Raw genomic sequence first — 13,884 nt, forward strand, 5'->3', positions numbered from 1 at the left:
TGGATGGTGATTAGAAATTCCTCCAACATGGTGCAGGGAAACTATTTTTCGGATCGACCCAGGAGCAGTAGCATCGCTATGCTAACTAGCTGACTATGCTAATCAGGCGTGCGTGCGTAGACACGTCATGTGATCACAGGGGTCAAAAGTGTCAACTCTTGAAGCAACAATGCGTCGTGTTACAGACGTGTGACACGTAGCATCGCTATGCTAACTAGCTTGCTATGCTAATCTAGTCTCTTTGTATTTCCTGTTTGAATGTATGTTAATGCAGAAGCTGACAGGAACAGAATAGAATAGCAATGAAACGGTCCATATATACTATATATATATATATATATATATATATATATATATATATATATATATATATATATATTACACAGCTCTATTAAAAACTGTATTCTGATTGGTCAGTCGAGGCATTCAGAGGTCTGATATTACTGTGCAATGACCGTTGCTATGTAGCCCAGCGTTGATAGGGACGCTGCCCTGACAAGGAGATTCAGCCGTTGCCGTTGTTTTTTTTTCTCTCCTCCCGATTTAATTTATAAATCAATAAAAATCGTATAATTAATCAATATTCTGTCTCAAATTATTTATTTAACTGATAATTAGCCGTGTAATAAGCTGGATAATGTGATAATGTATAATCAGCCGGTGAATACTGGGAAAACAATAGAACCCCTCCGCTATTCCCCTGTCGGGAGTTATTTTCCCAGTATTCACTGGTTCATTTTACATTATCCCTTACATATATACTGTATATATATACAGTAGGTATATATATATATATATATATATATATATATATATATATATATATATATATATATATATATATATATACAGTACAGGCCAAAAGTTTGGACACACCTTCTCATTCAATGCGTTTTCTTTATTTTCATGACTATTTACATTGTAGATTCTCACTGAAGGCATCAAAACTATGAATGAACACATGTGGAGTTATGTACTTAACAAAAAAAGGTGAAATAACTGAAAACATGTTTTATATTCTAGTTTCTTAAAAATGGCCACCCTTTGCTCTGATTACGGCTTTGCACACTCTTGGCATTCTCTCCATGAGCTTCAAGAGGTAGTCACCTGAAATGGTTTCCACTTCACAGATGTGCCTTATCAGGGTTAATTAGTGGAATTTCTTGCTTTATCAATGGGGTTGGGACCATCAGTTGTGTTGTGCAGAAGTCAGGTTAATACACAGCCGACAGCCCTATTGGACAACTGTTAAAATTCATATTATGGCAAGAACCAATCAGCTAACTAAAGAAAAATGAGTGGCCATCATTACTTTAAGAAATGAAGGTCAGTCAGTCCGGAAAATTGCAAAAACTTTAAATGTGTCCCCAAGTGGAGTTGCAAAAAAACCATCAAGCGCTACAACGAAACTGGCACACATGAGGACCGACCCAGGAAAGGAAGACCAAGAGTCACCTCTGCTTCTGAGGATAAGTTCATCCGAGTCACCAGCCTCAGAAATCGCAAGTTAACAGCAGCTCAGATCAGAGACCAGATGAATGCCACACAGAGTTCTAGCAGCAGACCCATCTCTAGAACAACTGTTAAGAGGAGACTGCGCCAATCAGGCCTTCATGGTCAAATAGCTGCTAGGAAACCACTGCTAAGGAGAGGCAACAAGCAGAAGAGATTTGTTTGGGCCAAGAAACACAAGGAATGGACATTAGACCAGTGGAAATCTGTGCTTTGGTCTGATGAGTCCAAATTTGAGATCTTTGGTTCCAACCGCCGTGTCTTTGTGAGACGCAGAAAAGGTGAACGGATGGATTCCACATGCCTGGTTCCCACTGTGAAGCATGGAGGAGGAGGTGTGATGGTGTGGGGGTGTTTTTCTGGTGACACTGTTGGGGATTTATTCAAAATTGAAGGCACACTGAACCAGCATGGCTACCACAGCATCCTGCAGCGACATGCCATCCCATCCGGTTTGCGTTTAGTTGGACGATCATTTATTTTTCAACAGGACAATGACCCCAAACACACCTCCAGGCTGTGTAAGGACTATTTGACCAAGAAGGAGAGTGATGGAGTGCTGCGGCAGATGACCTGGCCTCCACAGTCACCGGACCTGAACCCAGTCGAGATGGTTTGGGGTGAGCTGGACCGCAGAGTGAAGGCAAAGGGGCCAACAAGTGCTAAACACCTCTGGGAACTCCTTCAAGACTGTTGGAAAACCATTTCAGGTGACTACCTCTTGAAGCTCATGGAGAGAATGCCAAGAGTGTGCAAAGCAGTAATCAGAGCAAAGGGTGGCTATTTTGAAGAAACTAGAATATAAAACATGTTTTCAGTTATTTCACCTTTTTTTGTTAAGTACATAACTCCACATGTGTTCATTCATAGTTTTGATGCCTTCAGTGAGAATCTACAATGTAAATAGTCATGAAAATAAAGAAAACGCATTGACTGAGAAGGTGTGTCCAAACTTTTGGCCTGTACTGTATATGCTATAAGTGTAGCCTGTATATATTTACGCAGTTTCTATCTATCTATCTATTTATCTATCTATCTATCTATCTATCTATCTATCTATCTATCTATCTATCTATTTTTTTTCCTTGTTCAGCCACTATTTTTAACACTTCTACAACAGATCATTTGTTAGCCTATAATAATAGGATACTTGCAGCTTTATATCAAGGGGAACAAATTGTGTCTCATGAAATTGTTATATTATTTATTATACCTACTTATTTCCACAGCAGTTGGGGTGCTGTGTGTTGTTGCCTGTTCCTACCATAAGGTGGAGTCTGGGGTTTGTGAGTCAGTGCCATAATACCAGACTGTATAGAAATTTCATTTTTATTTTGAATAAAAATATACAAAGTCGTGAGTACATTCAAGTTATAGAGAGGATTTTAAGGCTTCATAAACATTCAAAGTCCTGATGGCTTTCATATTGGTCAGTTCATATTTTAACTGGTGTATATTTGGTTTCCTTTCCGTCCACTTGCTTTTGTGGATATGAAACTTTCCATCTAAAATACGATGGTTTAAAAATAAAAGATGTCTTCTGTCCATATTGTTTTTCTCCGAATAAAAAGTAATGTCCTTTTTTTCCTTTTTTTTTTTTTTTTAGGAAATTAATCTTAACCCCACATAAAGAATCAAATTGTCAACATCAATCCAAAATAATTGAACATAAATACATTCATAAAATAAATGAACAATAGTTTCTGTGTCAGTTTGCAGAATACACAGGATTCAGACAAAAGGTCTGTACATTTAAAGAATTTCTTTTGTTGGATAAATTAAATGTATATCTTTAAAATAAACATCACCACCTTTATTATTGACTATATATTTCTTGTAGTAAGTCAAACCACTCTCCGGTTAATGTAACTGTATAACTGAGGTTGTCTGGAATCTGTCAATATCAATGTGCTGTTGATTAAAAGCCGAATCTCTCAAAAATACTTTGGTTGATCTGCTGTTTATTTATGATATACAGTTAAATGGGAAATTAGTAAACCATAGGCTACTTTGCAGAATAAGTTTGATCTGTCCCCATAATGTGTGAAAATATTTGAGTAGCATCATCACAAAGCTGCTTCAGTTCTTCCTCCATTTGTTTCATATCTGTGCAAACGAGTTCATAAGTTATGTAAACAAGTAGGCTAGCCTGTGTAGGCAAATGTGTGTGCAGTCGATTTCCATTACATTAATTCAATGCTGTATTTCTCAGCACTGGGATGTCGCTCCAACAAGCAACTCACAGCTATGGAAAGTTCAATTCTTCTAGTTTCTTTCAATGTCCGCCCTATCTTGGAGTGAAGGCTATTTCATGAGCAATTGCCCACATCAACCTCATAGCGTTAACAGTTTGATTTAAGATATTGAGGTAGGCCTAACTCACATTTATACATTTAATGATGAACTCATACATTAATTCACCATTAACTCATCAATTAATGGTCCACACCATTAGCCTGATTAATTAATGGTTAGGTCACTATGACTTAACCCACTTAATATATAATTATTTAAGGGTGATATCTAATTAATACATTAATTCATATGCGATCAAACTATGTGCCATGGATGGTGGGTTTGTAGATCTGCTTTTTTGGTGGATTCTGTGCCCAGGATGAGTGCTCAGGATTAGTGAGCAGGATCTGACGGTAGTTGTTCCACAACATGTGGGTCTCCCTAGTCCTCAGACCCCCCTGGGACCCCCACGCGGGTCATACCTCCTCCTGTGTAGTCTTTCTAATTAAAAAGTTTATATCTCAACAGTTTTACCACAAAGTATGACTTTCTTGACCTTAAAATGTATGTTTTAAATTCATTAACAACATAAAGCTGCAAGTATCCTATTATTATAGGCTAACAAATGATCCGTTGTAGAAGTGTTAAAAATAGTGCCTGCACAAGGAAAGGAAATAAAAAGATAAAAAGATAGCCAGCGTAGGTGGAGAAGTCCCGGGGGTAGGGTGGAGGTTAGTGAAGGATCGGGGAATTAGGAGTGTTCTCAGGCTTTCCAGCTTTGTGTGTGCGGGCGTCTGTCACGCTGTCAGCCGCTCGGTGTTCCAGCGCTGGAACCTCCACTGCACTGTCGGACCAGTGCCACAAGCCTAGACCCCGGGGGAGGGTCTCGTTGATCCGGCCAGTTAAGAGTTTGATTTAAAGTATGACATCTTAAGTGTTTGTGTTATATTTGCAGTCCTGTCAGTTATAACTGAAAGCCGAGCGCGCTCAAAAACCTCGCTCCGTGCGGTGGTTTCTGTCTGTGGAGTGCACATCTTTAAAAAAAATGTTTGACAGAAAATTAACCAAAGATAAGGTGTCATATTGAAGATTTTGTTTGAACAAAGTATAATTTGAATTGTGAAACCTGTTTTAATGACTTTTTTTGTAATAAATTACTTTTTTGGACTTCAAACATTTTTCTCAGTGCATTATTGGTGAGTTAAGCCAGCCGCCACCTGTAGAAAGTGGTTCTACACACAATAAGGCCTATAGTTTGAGAAAGTTTAACAAAGAAGTCCGCTGGTTTTAATCCGCCCATACCCTATTACGCTATTAATTAATAATTAAAATTGAATGACCCAAATCCGTGGATATCACAGGTTGAGGTAGAGTAGGTCGCTGTTTAATGATAAATCTGTGGAGCTGTCCATGGTGCTGATTTGACACACCTCATTTGAATCCACCTCAACCTGTGACCAGGAGGGTGAAACTCTCTATTCTGCGATGCATTCAAATAGTTTGATACCTTTTAAAAATCTAATACTCCATGTAAATTATGGGGAAATATTTTCAGTGACAATGCTAACAGTCTACTCAGACTACCATATGCTGGAATCACTCTAAACATTAAATAGACATACATTTACAGTTTACATTAAAAATATAACAATTTCATGAGACACATTTTTTCTTTGATATAAAGCTAAAGGTATTATAACAGATGATCTGTCACACGCATTTTGGGACACTTAAGTGTCACTTGCTCGCTGTGAGTCTCAGCGCAATAAAATGGGCTTTTTTCAGATGATCAATTTACTTGACTTGACTTATATTTTCGATTCGGCTATTATTTTTTTCATTATTGTATAATTGTTTTCAGTTAATCAGGCAAGTTTATTCTATTGAAATTTATAATGATTTTCGTATGACATGCTACCTGTCACACGACGCGTTGTTGCTTCGAGCTGACACTTTTGACCCCTGTGATCACATGACGTGTCAACGCACGCACGTCTAATAACCACACGTCTAGGCGTGTGCAGGCATTGCACGTGCATTGCAAGTGTAACAAGTAAACGGTGAATGCACACGCATTACATGTGTAACAAGTACACGGTGAATGCACGCGCAGTGCACGCGAAGTAAGTACACGGTGATGGTTGCACATGTAATGTACACGTATCAAGTACGCAGGGAATGCAGTGTGTGTGTGTTCGCTGATACGTTTCACCCCTCATAGTGTGTGTGTGTGTGTGTATATATAAAGACCGAAGCACCTCCTGTGCTCCCAGTGTGGACTTGACAGCTTTAATAGCCATTCCTGTGTTAAACAAGACCCATCTCTGAGGTGGGAGACAGGGAGAGGACTGATTCTACACATTAGGTCTCATTCTCCACACCAACTTATTCAAGCCTGCAAGACCCCCATCTGTCTCCGGCTCTCTCTGTCACTCTTTCTTTTTTTCCTCTTTATAACACGCACACACACACACACACACACACACACACACTGTTCCTCTCTTTAACTGCTGCCACTGACTTCAGCTTAGATATATTAGTATTTCCAGTCAAAGACCATCAACGTCAAAGCCTAATGACTCTAAGACACTTTAATAAACTAGTAGTCAGTAATAATTTTCCCTCACAGGCTGATTTATGTAAATAGTTATGTGATTCACTGCCCAGCTTTGACTGCTCAGTCAGCTTTGCCTTTTTGATATTCCTCTCTGATAACTGCATCATTGTCATATTTTATAATGTTAGATGCCTTTACACTTATGTAGGACTTATGTAGGAAACATTGAGTACTGTGATTATCAGAGATACTTTCCCCTTGAAAACTATGATGATATTGGACATCGTTACAAAATATTGTCAGCTTCAAAATATCAGCTGTCATAATTGGTCGGAACATCATATAATTTGATGTGTGTGTGTGTGTGTGTGTGTGTGTGTGTGTGTGTGTGTGTGTGTGTGTGTGTGTGCGTGCGTGCGTGCGTGCGTGTGTGTTTTGTCAGCGATGCCCCCAGGAAGTCCAGGCCCAATCACCCGTCATGAGTCGTCAGACAGCTTGGCATCAGACCACAGTGGTCAGGAGGACGAGGAGTGGCTCTCTCAGGTCAGACCTCTACCTTAACCAACATTACAGTGACATTAAGTTAGTCTGTGACAAGCAGACAGGTGACTGATATTACCTGACAATCAGTGAGATCACATCATATACTGTATTAAATAATGGATGTAGCGACCGTAATGTGAGTCATTGGTTTGTGGACTGCTGCTTTAAAGCCTCGAGTTCAGCATTTTGGCCATCGTCATCTCGGATTTTTGGAGCCAGAAGTGACCATCTTTGGATGAGAGACTGGAGCTGTGGAGGAGTGGGGGGGGTGGAGCTTGCTCACAGACTGTAGTGAGGCCTTGCAGACAGCCTGTCACTTAAGCAGCCCCGCCCTTAAATATGCATAAATTTAAGCCTTAATAAAATGCAAATGCGTGAGCTGTAAAAAACAAAAAAAAGTAACCCCTGTACAGTTGTCATGAATGTTGAAATTAGCTAAACAGACTAAAACTGTTTTTTGTACCAGGCTGCAAACATGTTCATTTCTGCTGTAAATTTGGGCATTGTAACATGGGGGTCTATGGGGATTAACTCTGTTTTGGAGCTATCATGAAGTGGCCAGTCAATGAACTGTAGTTTCTGTCACTTTTGCAGTGGCTTCATTACTCAGTTTTGTTGGTTGCCGCTCAGATCACACCCACAGTTCAGTTGCTGTGGTCTAAGTTAAGCTTACTTAGTTGGCTCTGTGAAAAAGAGTACTGATTCTTTAAAGGCGATGTATGTAAGAATGTGGCCAAAACGGTTACTGCACTTAAATTCAAAATACTGCCGCGAGTCGTGTCCCCCGCCCCCCCTCCCCTACAGATTTGAGGTTGCTGGACAGCAGCACGCTGGAGACTGATTTGTTTGTCCACGGGCGGCTGCCGTGGCAGGGCCGCGTCGCCGCGTCCTTGATCTTCGGTTTTCCAGCAGACCGTTCGAGCAAGTCCGGCTTCTCTGCTGCTAACGCTGCTGCCGGGATACAGCAGAGGAGCCGGCTGCTAATGCTATGTACTGGGACACTGCTAACGCTGCTTGCCGTGCTGCTGTAGCTCAGTCATAACTTTAACTGATTGACTCCATTGACTGTGTCACTGGTAGACGGCGGTGGGTGGCGCAACAGGCCAAAACACAAATTCAAAACAAAAACATGATTTGCAGACTGTATTTTTTTATTTATTTTTTTTTAAATGTGAATATTCTGGCTGTACTATTGTTGTCGGTGAGATCAGTATGTTATATGAACATTATTCCTTAGTCTCTGTGACATATTAGGAGGATTTTACGACTATTTTCTTTAGATTTCTTACATATAGCTCCTTTAAGAAAACGTTAAGAGTTTGATTGTGGCTCTGACTTTTTTTTTTTTATGTGTTTGTTTCCATATGTTGTATATCTTCACAAAGCACTGTCCCAATGTCATCCATTACAATCCAGTACTAAAGGCTTTTTGTTTTGTAATGATTTATTTTAAGTGGGAATCAGTAAATCTTTTGTTTTGGCATTGATTATTTATTAGCATCCAGCACATAGTCAAACAGTGGTGTAATGACGGTTTAGCACAAAAGCACATGTCCGTTAAGCAAAGCAAAACATTTTTTTTTATTTACGTTAGGTTTTTTTTTTTTTTTTTTTTTTTATCTGTTTAGTTTTGTTTTTGGATATGTGCCTTACATAAAATAGAAGACTACTCTTGGCTGTAAACAGGATTCAGAGTGAATAATGTTACCTGACATCAGACAGAACTGTTAACTGGTTACACTCTGTTTCCATCTTCAGTCATTGTGCCCACTCTGACTGATTTGATTTTCCCTGATCAATCACTAGAGACCAACATATCCACCTGAATCTAACGTCATTTGAAGTCCACACTAGGGGTGGGCAATATGGCCCTGAAATAATATCAGGAGAACATAGAATTGCAACAAAATAAGTGATGTAGTTTTACATGTCAACTTAACAGTTTGCCCTCACATATTCAGGAAAAACTAAAGAAAAATGATCTCTCATTTCTTTAGTTTGTAAACAACAGTAACTCAGAGTAAGATTCAGATTCTGTATAACAACGTATGTCAATATTGATAGTTCACAAAATAAAACTTACCACAGATTACACATATAAACAGTTCCAAAATACAAAAAAGTACCCTGGGATCTGTATGTACATATATATATATATATTTATTTTTATATATATATATATATATATATATATATATATATATATATTTATATATATATACAGTACAGGCCAAAAGTTTGGACACACCTTCTCATTCAATGCGTTTTCTTTATTTTCATGACTATTTACATTGTAGATTCTCACTGAAGGCATCAAAACTATGAATGAACACATGTGGAGTTATGTACTTAACAAAAAAAGGTGAAATAACTGAAAACATGTTTTATATTCTAGTTTCTTCAAAATAGCCACCCTTTGATCTGATTACTGCTTTGCACACTCTTGGCATTCTCTCCATGAGCTTCAAGAGGTAGTCACCTGAAATGGTTTTCCAACAGTCTTGAAGGAGTTCCAAGAGGTGTTTAGCACTTGTTGGGCCGTTTGCCTTCACTCTGCGGTCCAGCTCACCCCAAACCATCTCGATTGGGTTCAGGTCCGGTGACTGTGGAGGCCAGGTCATCTGCCGCAGCACTCCATCACTCGCCTTCTTGGTCAAATAGCCCTTACACAGCCTGGAGGTGTGTTTGGGGTCATTGTCCTGTTGAAAAATAAATGATCGTCCAACTAAACACAAACCGGATGGGATGGCATGTCGCTGCAGGATGCTGTGGTAGCCATGCTGGTTCAGTGTGCCTTCAATTTTGAATAAATCCCCAACAGTGTCACCAGAAAAACACCCCCACACCATCACACCTCCTCCTCCATGCTTCACAGTGGGAACCAGGCATGTGGAATCCATCCATTCACCTTTTCTGCGTCTCACAAAGACACGGCGGTTGGAACCAAATATCTCAAATTTGGACTCATCAGACCAAAGCACAGATTTCCACTGGTCTAATGTCCATTCCTTGTGTTTCTTGGCCCAAACAAATCTCTTCTGCTTGTTGCCTCTCCTTAGCAGTGGTTTCCTAGCAGCTATTTGACCATGAAGGCCTGATTGGCGCAGTCTCCTCTTAACAGTTGTTCTAGAGATGGGTCTGCTGCTAGAACTCTGTGTGGCATTCATCTGGTCTCTGATCTGAGCTGCTGTTAACTTGCGATTTCTGAGGCTGGTGACTCGGATGAACTTATCCTCAGAAGCAGAGGTGACTCTTGGTCTTCCTTTCCTGGGTCGGTCCTCATGTGTGCCAGTTTCGTTGTAGCGCTTGATGGTTTTTGCGACTCCACTTGGGGACACATTTAAAGTTTTTGCAATTTTCCGGACTGACTGACCTTCATTTCTTAAAGTAATGATGGCCACTGGTTTTTCTTTAGTTAGCTGATTGGTTCTTGCCATAATATGAATTTTAACAGTTGTCCAATAGGGCTGTCAGCTGTGTATTACCCTGACTTCTGCACAACACAACTGATGGTCCCAACCCCATTGATAAAGCAAGAAATTCCACTAATTAACCCTGATAAGGCACACCTGTGAAGTGGAAACCATTTCAGGTGACTACCTCTTGAAGCTCATGGAGAGAATGCCAAGAGTGTGCAAAGCAGTAATCAGAGCAAAGGGTGGCTATTTTGAAGAAACTAGAATATAAAACATGTTTTCAGTTATTTCACCTTTTTTTGTTAAGTACATAACTCCACATGTGTTCATTCATAGTTTTGATGCCTTCAGTGAGAATCTACAATGTAAATAGTCATGAAAATAAAGAAAACGCATTGAATGAGAAGGTGTGTCCAAACTTTTGGCCTGTACTGTATATATATATATATATATATATATATATATATATATATATATATATATATATATATATATATATATATATATATATGCTACAGTGCTATGCTACATCACATATATGTAGTTTTTTCACGTAGGTTTACATTACCAAAGGTTCATGACAAAATCACTTGACACTGACTCCAATGTGTGCATGATGAGAGAGGATAGGGAGAGACGCTGTGCTGCTGTCAGAGGAGCCGCCGAATGAGTTCCCTCTGAGTGGTAAGTCGCTATGAAAGTCTGAGAAGTTCAGAGCTGTTCATGAAACATTCAGGAAACCACAGTTTATTCTACACTACTGAAGCTGTCCCTCTTTATGGAACCACCACAGAGTCTGTAATCATTTCTCTTTCAGCCATGATTGATGTTGCTGTGGGTAACAGTATGACGTCAATATGTCGACAAGTTGAAATATTGTGAGTATCATGATATGAATTTTTCATATTATATTAAAAATTATACCAGTACTATCATGAACGATATGATATGGCACACCCCTAATCCACACTGATGCGTAGCCATGACAACATAGGCTACCTGTTTTGCCAGGATTTTAAGAATGGAAGGGAGCGAAGTAAAACTATGAAGTCAGGTGATACTAAGAGGACTTATTGATTAGAACAGCCTTGATAAAAATGTCTATCTCGTGTACAGTGCTCGCCGTTGGCTCTGGCGCACCTCATGACAATGCTTGACAATAGCTTGAAAGCGTATTGTATCTGTGCAAAATTTGTCACCAGGGAGGCGTTTTCACATTCCCTGCAATCAGAAATTTAATTTTACTCCAGACGAACTACATTACGTATGTCTCCAATAGAAAAGCCAATCACTGTCTAATATGGGAAACACATGTGGCCTGGGGAACAGATTTTAGCACAACACTGGCAAATATACCTGAAACCTTTGGTGCTTCGTTCCACTGCCCACCAGACCCCCATTATAGCAGATGTTATTGTATGTTTCACAACCATTAGCACTGTGTAAGCCACTGCCGGTTAGCCAACCAACCAACAAACAACATAAGCAAATAAAAAAAGCCAGCTTAACTTAATGTTCTAATATGTGTGGTAGTTGCTAATTTTGGTGCACAACAGACTCCTCATCCGAGTCTGGATCTGACCTAGGCTCAATCACGCATATCTGAATCTTTTCGATGTTTCCTCTAAGCTAATGTAGCCATCTTGATGTTGACTGCTTTTTACCTGGTCATCCTAGGTCTTTGTTAGTGCTGGAGAAAGGAAAAAATAAAAAATTAAACCTACAGCAAGGATGGTGAGCGGGGCAGAGGCCAGATTCAGAATTGAAGAGTCAATGTGCTTCAGGTCCTTTTACAGAGTTTTTTCTTTAAACTATTATGTGGGAAAATTGTTAAACAAAAAATTAGTATGAGGATTAGGGGTGGGAAAAAAAAAATGCTACAGCATAGTATTGCAGTATTTTGCTTTGCAATATTGTATTGATACATGGACGCCTAGTATCGAGCCTTTACTATATACATTATTAATTTTTGCAAGTACACATTTTAATACAACTTTTAGTACTAAAATAATAAAATTAATTGCTTTTTCAGTCCACTAGATGATACTGATGTTTTTTTTGCTGGTGAGGTCAGCAGAGGTCTCAGTCAGTGGCATTTGGCAGGAAGTTAATCAAAACAAAGATGGAGGCACTGTCGGCATTAAAGTCAAATGTCTGGACTTATTTTGGATTTTTTAACACGAAAGGAAAGGAGGACTTGGATATGACACATGTGATTTGTAAGCAGTGTCATATGAGAATAAAATACTCTGAGAATAGGACGAACATGAGGGCTTACCTCATACTCCACCATCCAGAGACTGCATTAGCCACTGACTGCCAAGCTAACGCTAAACTTGCGCTGCTGAAAAATCAGCCGACACTGGACACACTACAGAACTACCATCCAACTCTGAGAGAGCTAAGAAAATAACACAGTCCATCACCTACTTCACTTGCAAGCATCTACGACCATACACTGGTGTCTTTTTTCACCGACAGAGCCGTACCCAAGCTCTACAGAAGCAAAGCATAAAGTTGAGGAATCTTTGAGTACAGCAGGAATGGTGGCATTAACTTGTGATGCCTGGACATCAAGATCAGTGAATTTTTCCACGACTATAACAGCACATTATCTCACAGAGAACTGATGACTGCTGTCTCATCTTCTCCAAACTAGAGCAGAACACAAATGTCACATCAGACCAAACATTGCTGACCTGTCTGCTTTGCATCACATTTTGCTGCAATAAAAATGATTAAAGTCAGATGAACAGACTCAAAACTTTTCACCGTATACGGTAAAACTGATGTTGACAAAGTTTTTCTTTTGGGAAATAATTTGCAGTTGTAAAAAAGGTAATGTATGGAATTGTGTTTTATCGCAATACTCAGCATATCGCAATGTCAGTAATATTGTATTGTGACCTAAGTATGGGGACAATATAGTATGGTGTGTTCTCTGGCGATTCCCCCCCTTAATAAGGATAGGCATTTTCACATACTTAAAAATGTGTCTGGAGGGGGACTTCTAGATTTTTGGAGGACACAGCTTTATTTCTCAAGAAGCAAATCAAAGCAGCTCAAATGAATAGTTTTAAATGAAACAAGATCATGCAAGTTTATATGAAAGAAAGGGGGTAGTTTGCAGAAATGAACTCACAGATAATTATCATTTTCCTCTGCATTTCCCTTCAGCTGGACAGAGCTTTTTTAGCCTCTTTAGCCTCTTCTTTATTATTGTGTTGTTCTGGTCCATAACTCCTCTCTCATTAGGGTTGTTTCCAGCTACAGAAGAAAGCTGTTTTAAGCAAGAAAGCTCTGTTAAACCCAATGGATGCTACCACACCAACACCAAACTGATGAACTTAGTGGAGCATTTAGCAGAGAGCTGATTACTTCCCTGAGGAGCTGGTGGAGGCCAACACAGAAATAGAAGAAGGAGGAATATCAGACTCATATTTGTCCAAATAAATGCTTATGTTGCTCTGTGTCTGCTGGATCTGTAAACGGGAAATTGTTTGGTGATAACATCAGTTATTTGTTTTTGGCTTGTTTTACTGCCCCAAGTGGCCAAACTGCACTAAGTGCAGGTTTAAGGCATTATCTCATCTGGATTTTTACCGTGATTTGGCAGAATGC

The 13,884-nt window shown here is 39.4% G+C and overlaps 1 protein-coding gene across 8 annotated transcripts in view; it reads left to right on the forward strand.

Annotated features, from left to right (window-relative positions):
- bcas3 (BCAS3 microtubule associated cell migration factor) overlaps positions 1-13,884 on the forward strand; it is an 877,760-nt gene that overhangs the window by 331,825 nt on the left and 532,051 nt on the right. For all 8 annotated transcript variants that reach the window (XM_078166843.1, XM_078166844.1, XM_078166849.1 and 5 more), the window contains one exon: positions 6,747-6,847. In XM_078166843.1, the coding sequence (XP_078022969.1) occupies positions 6,747-6,847 (101 nt within the window). The remainder of the gene's footprint in view (positions 1-6,746; positions 6,848-13,884) is intronic.

This window comes from Epinephelus lanceolatus, chromosome 4, assembly GCF_041903045.1.
Source record: "Epinephelus lanceolatus isolate andai-2023 chromosome 4, ASM4190304v1, whole genome shotgun sequence".
Classification (NCBI taxonomy): Eukaryota; Metazoa; Chordata; class Actinopteri; order Perciformes; family Serranidae; genus Epinephelus; species Epinephelus lanceolatus.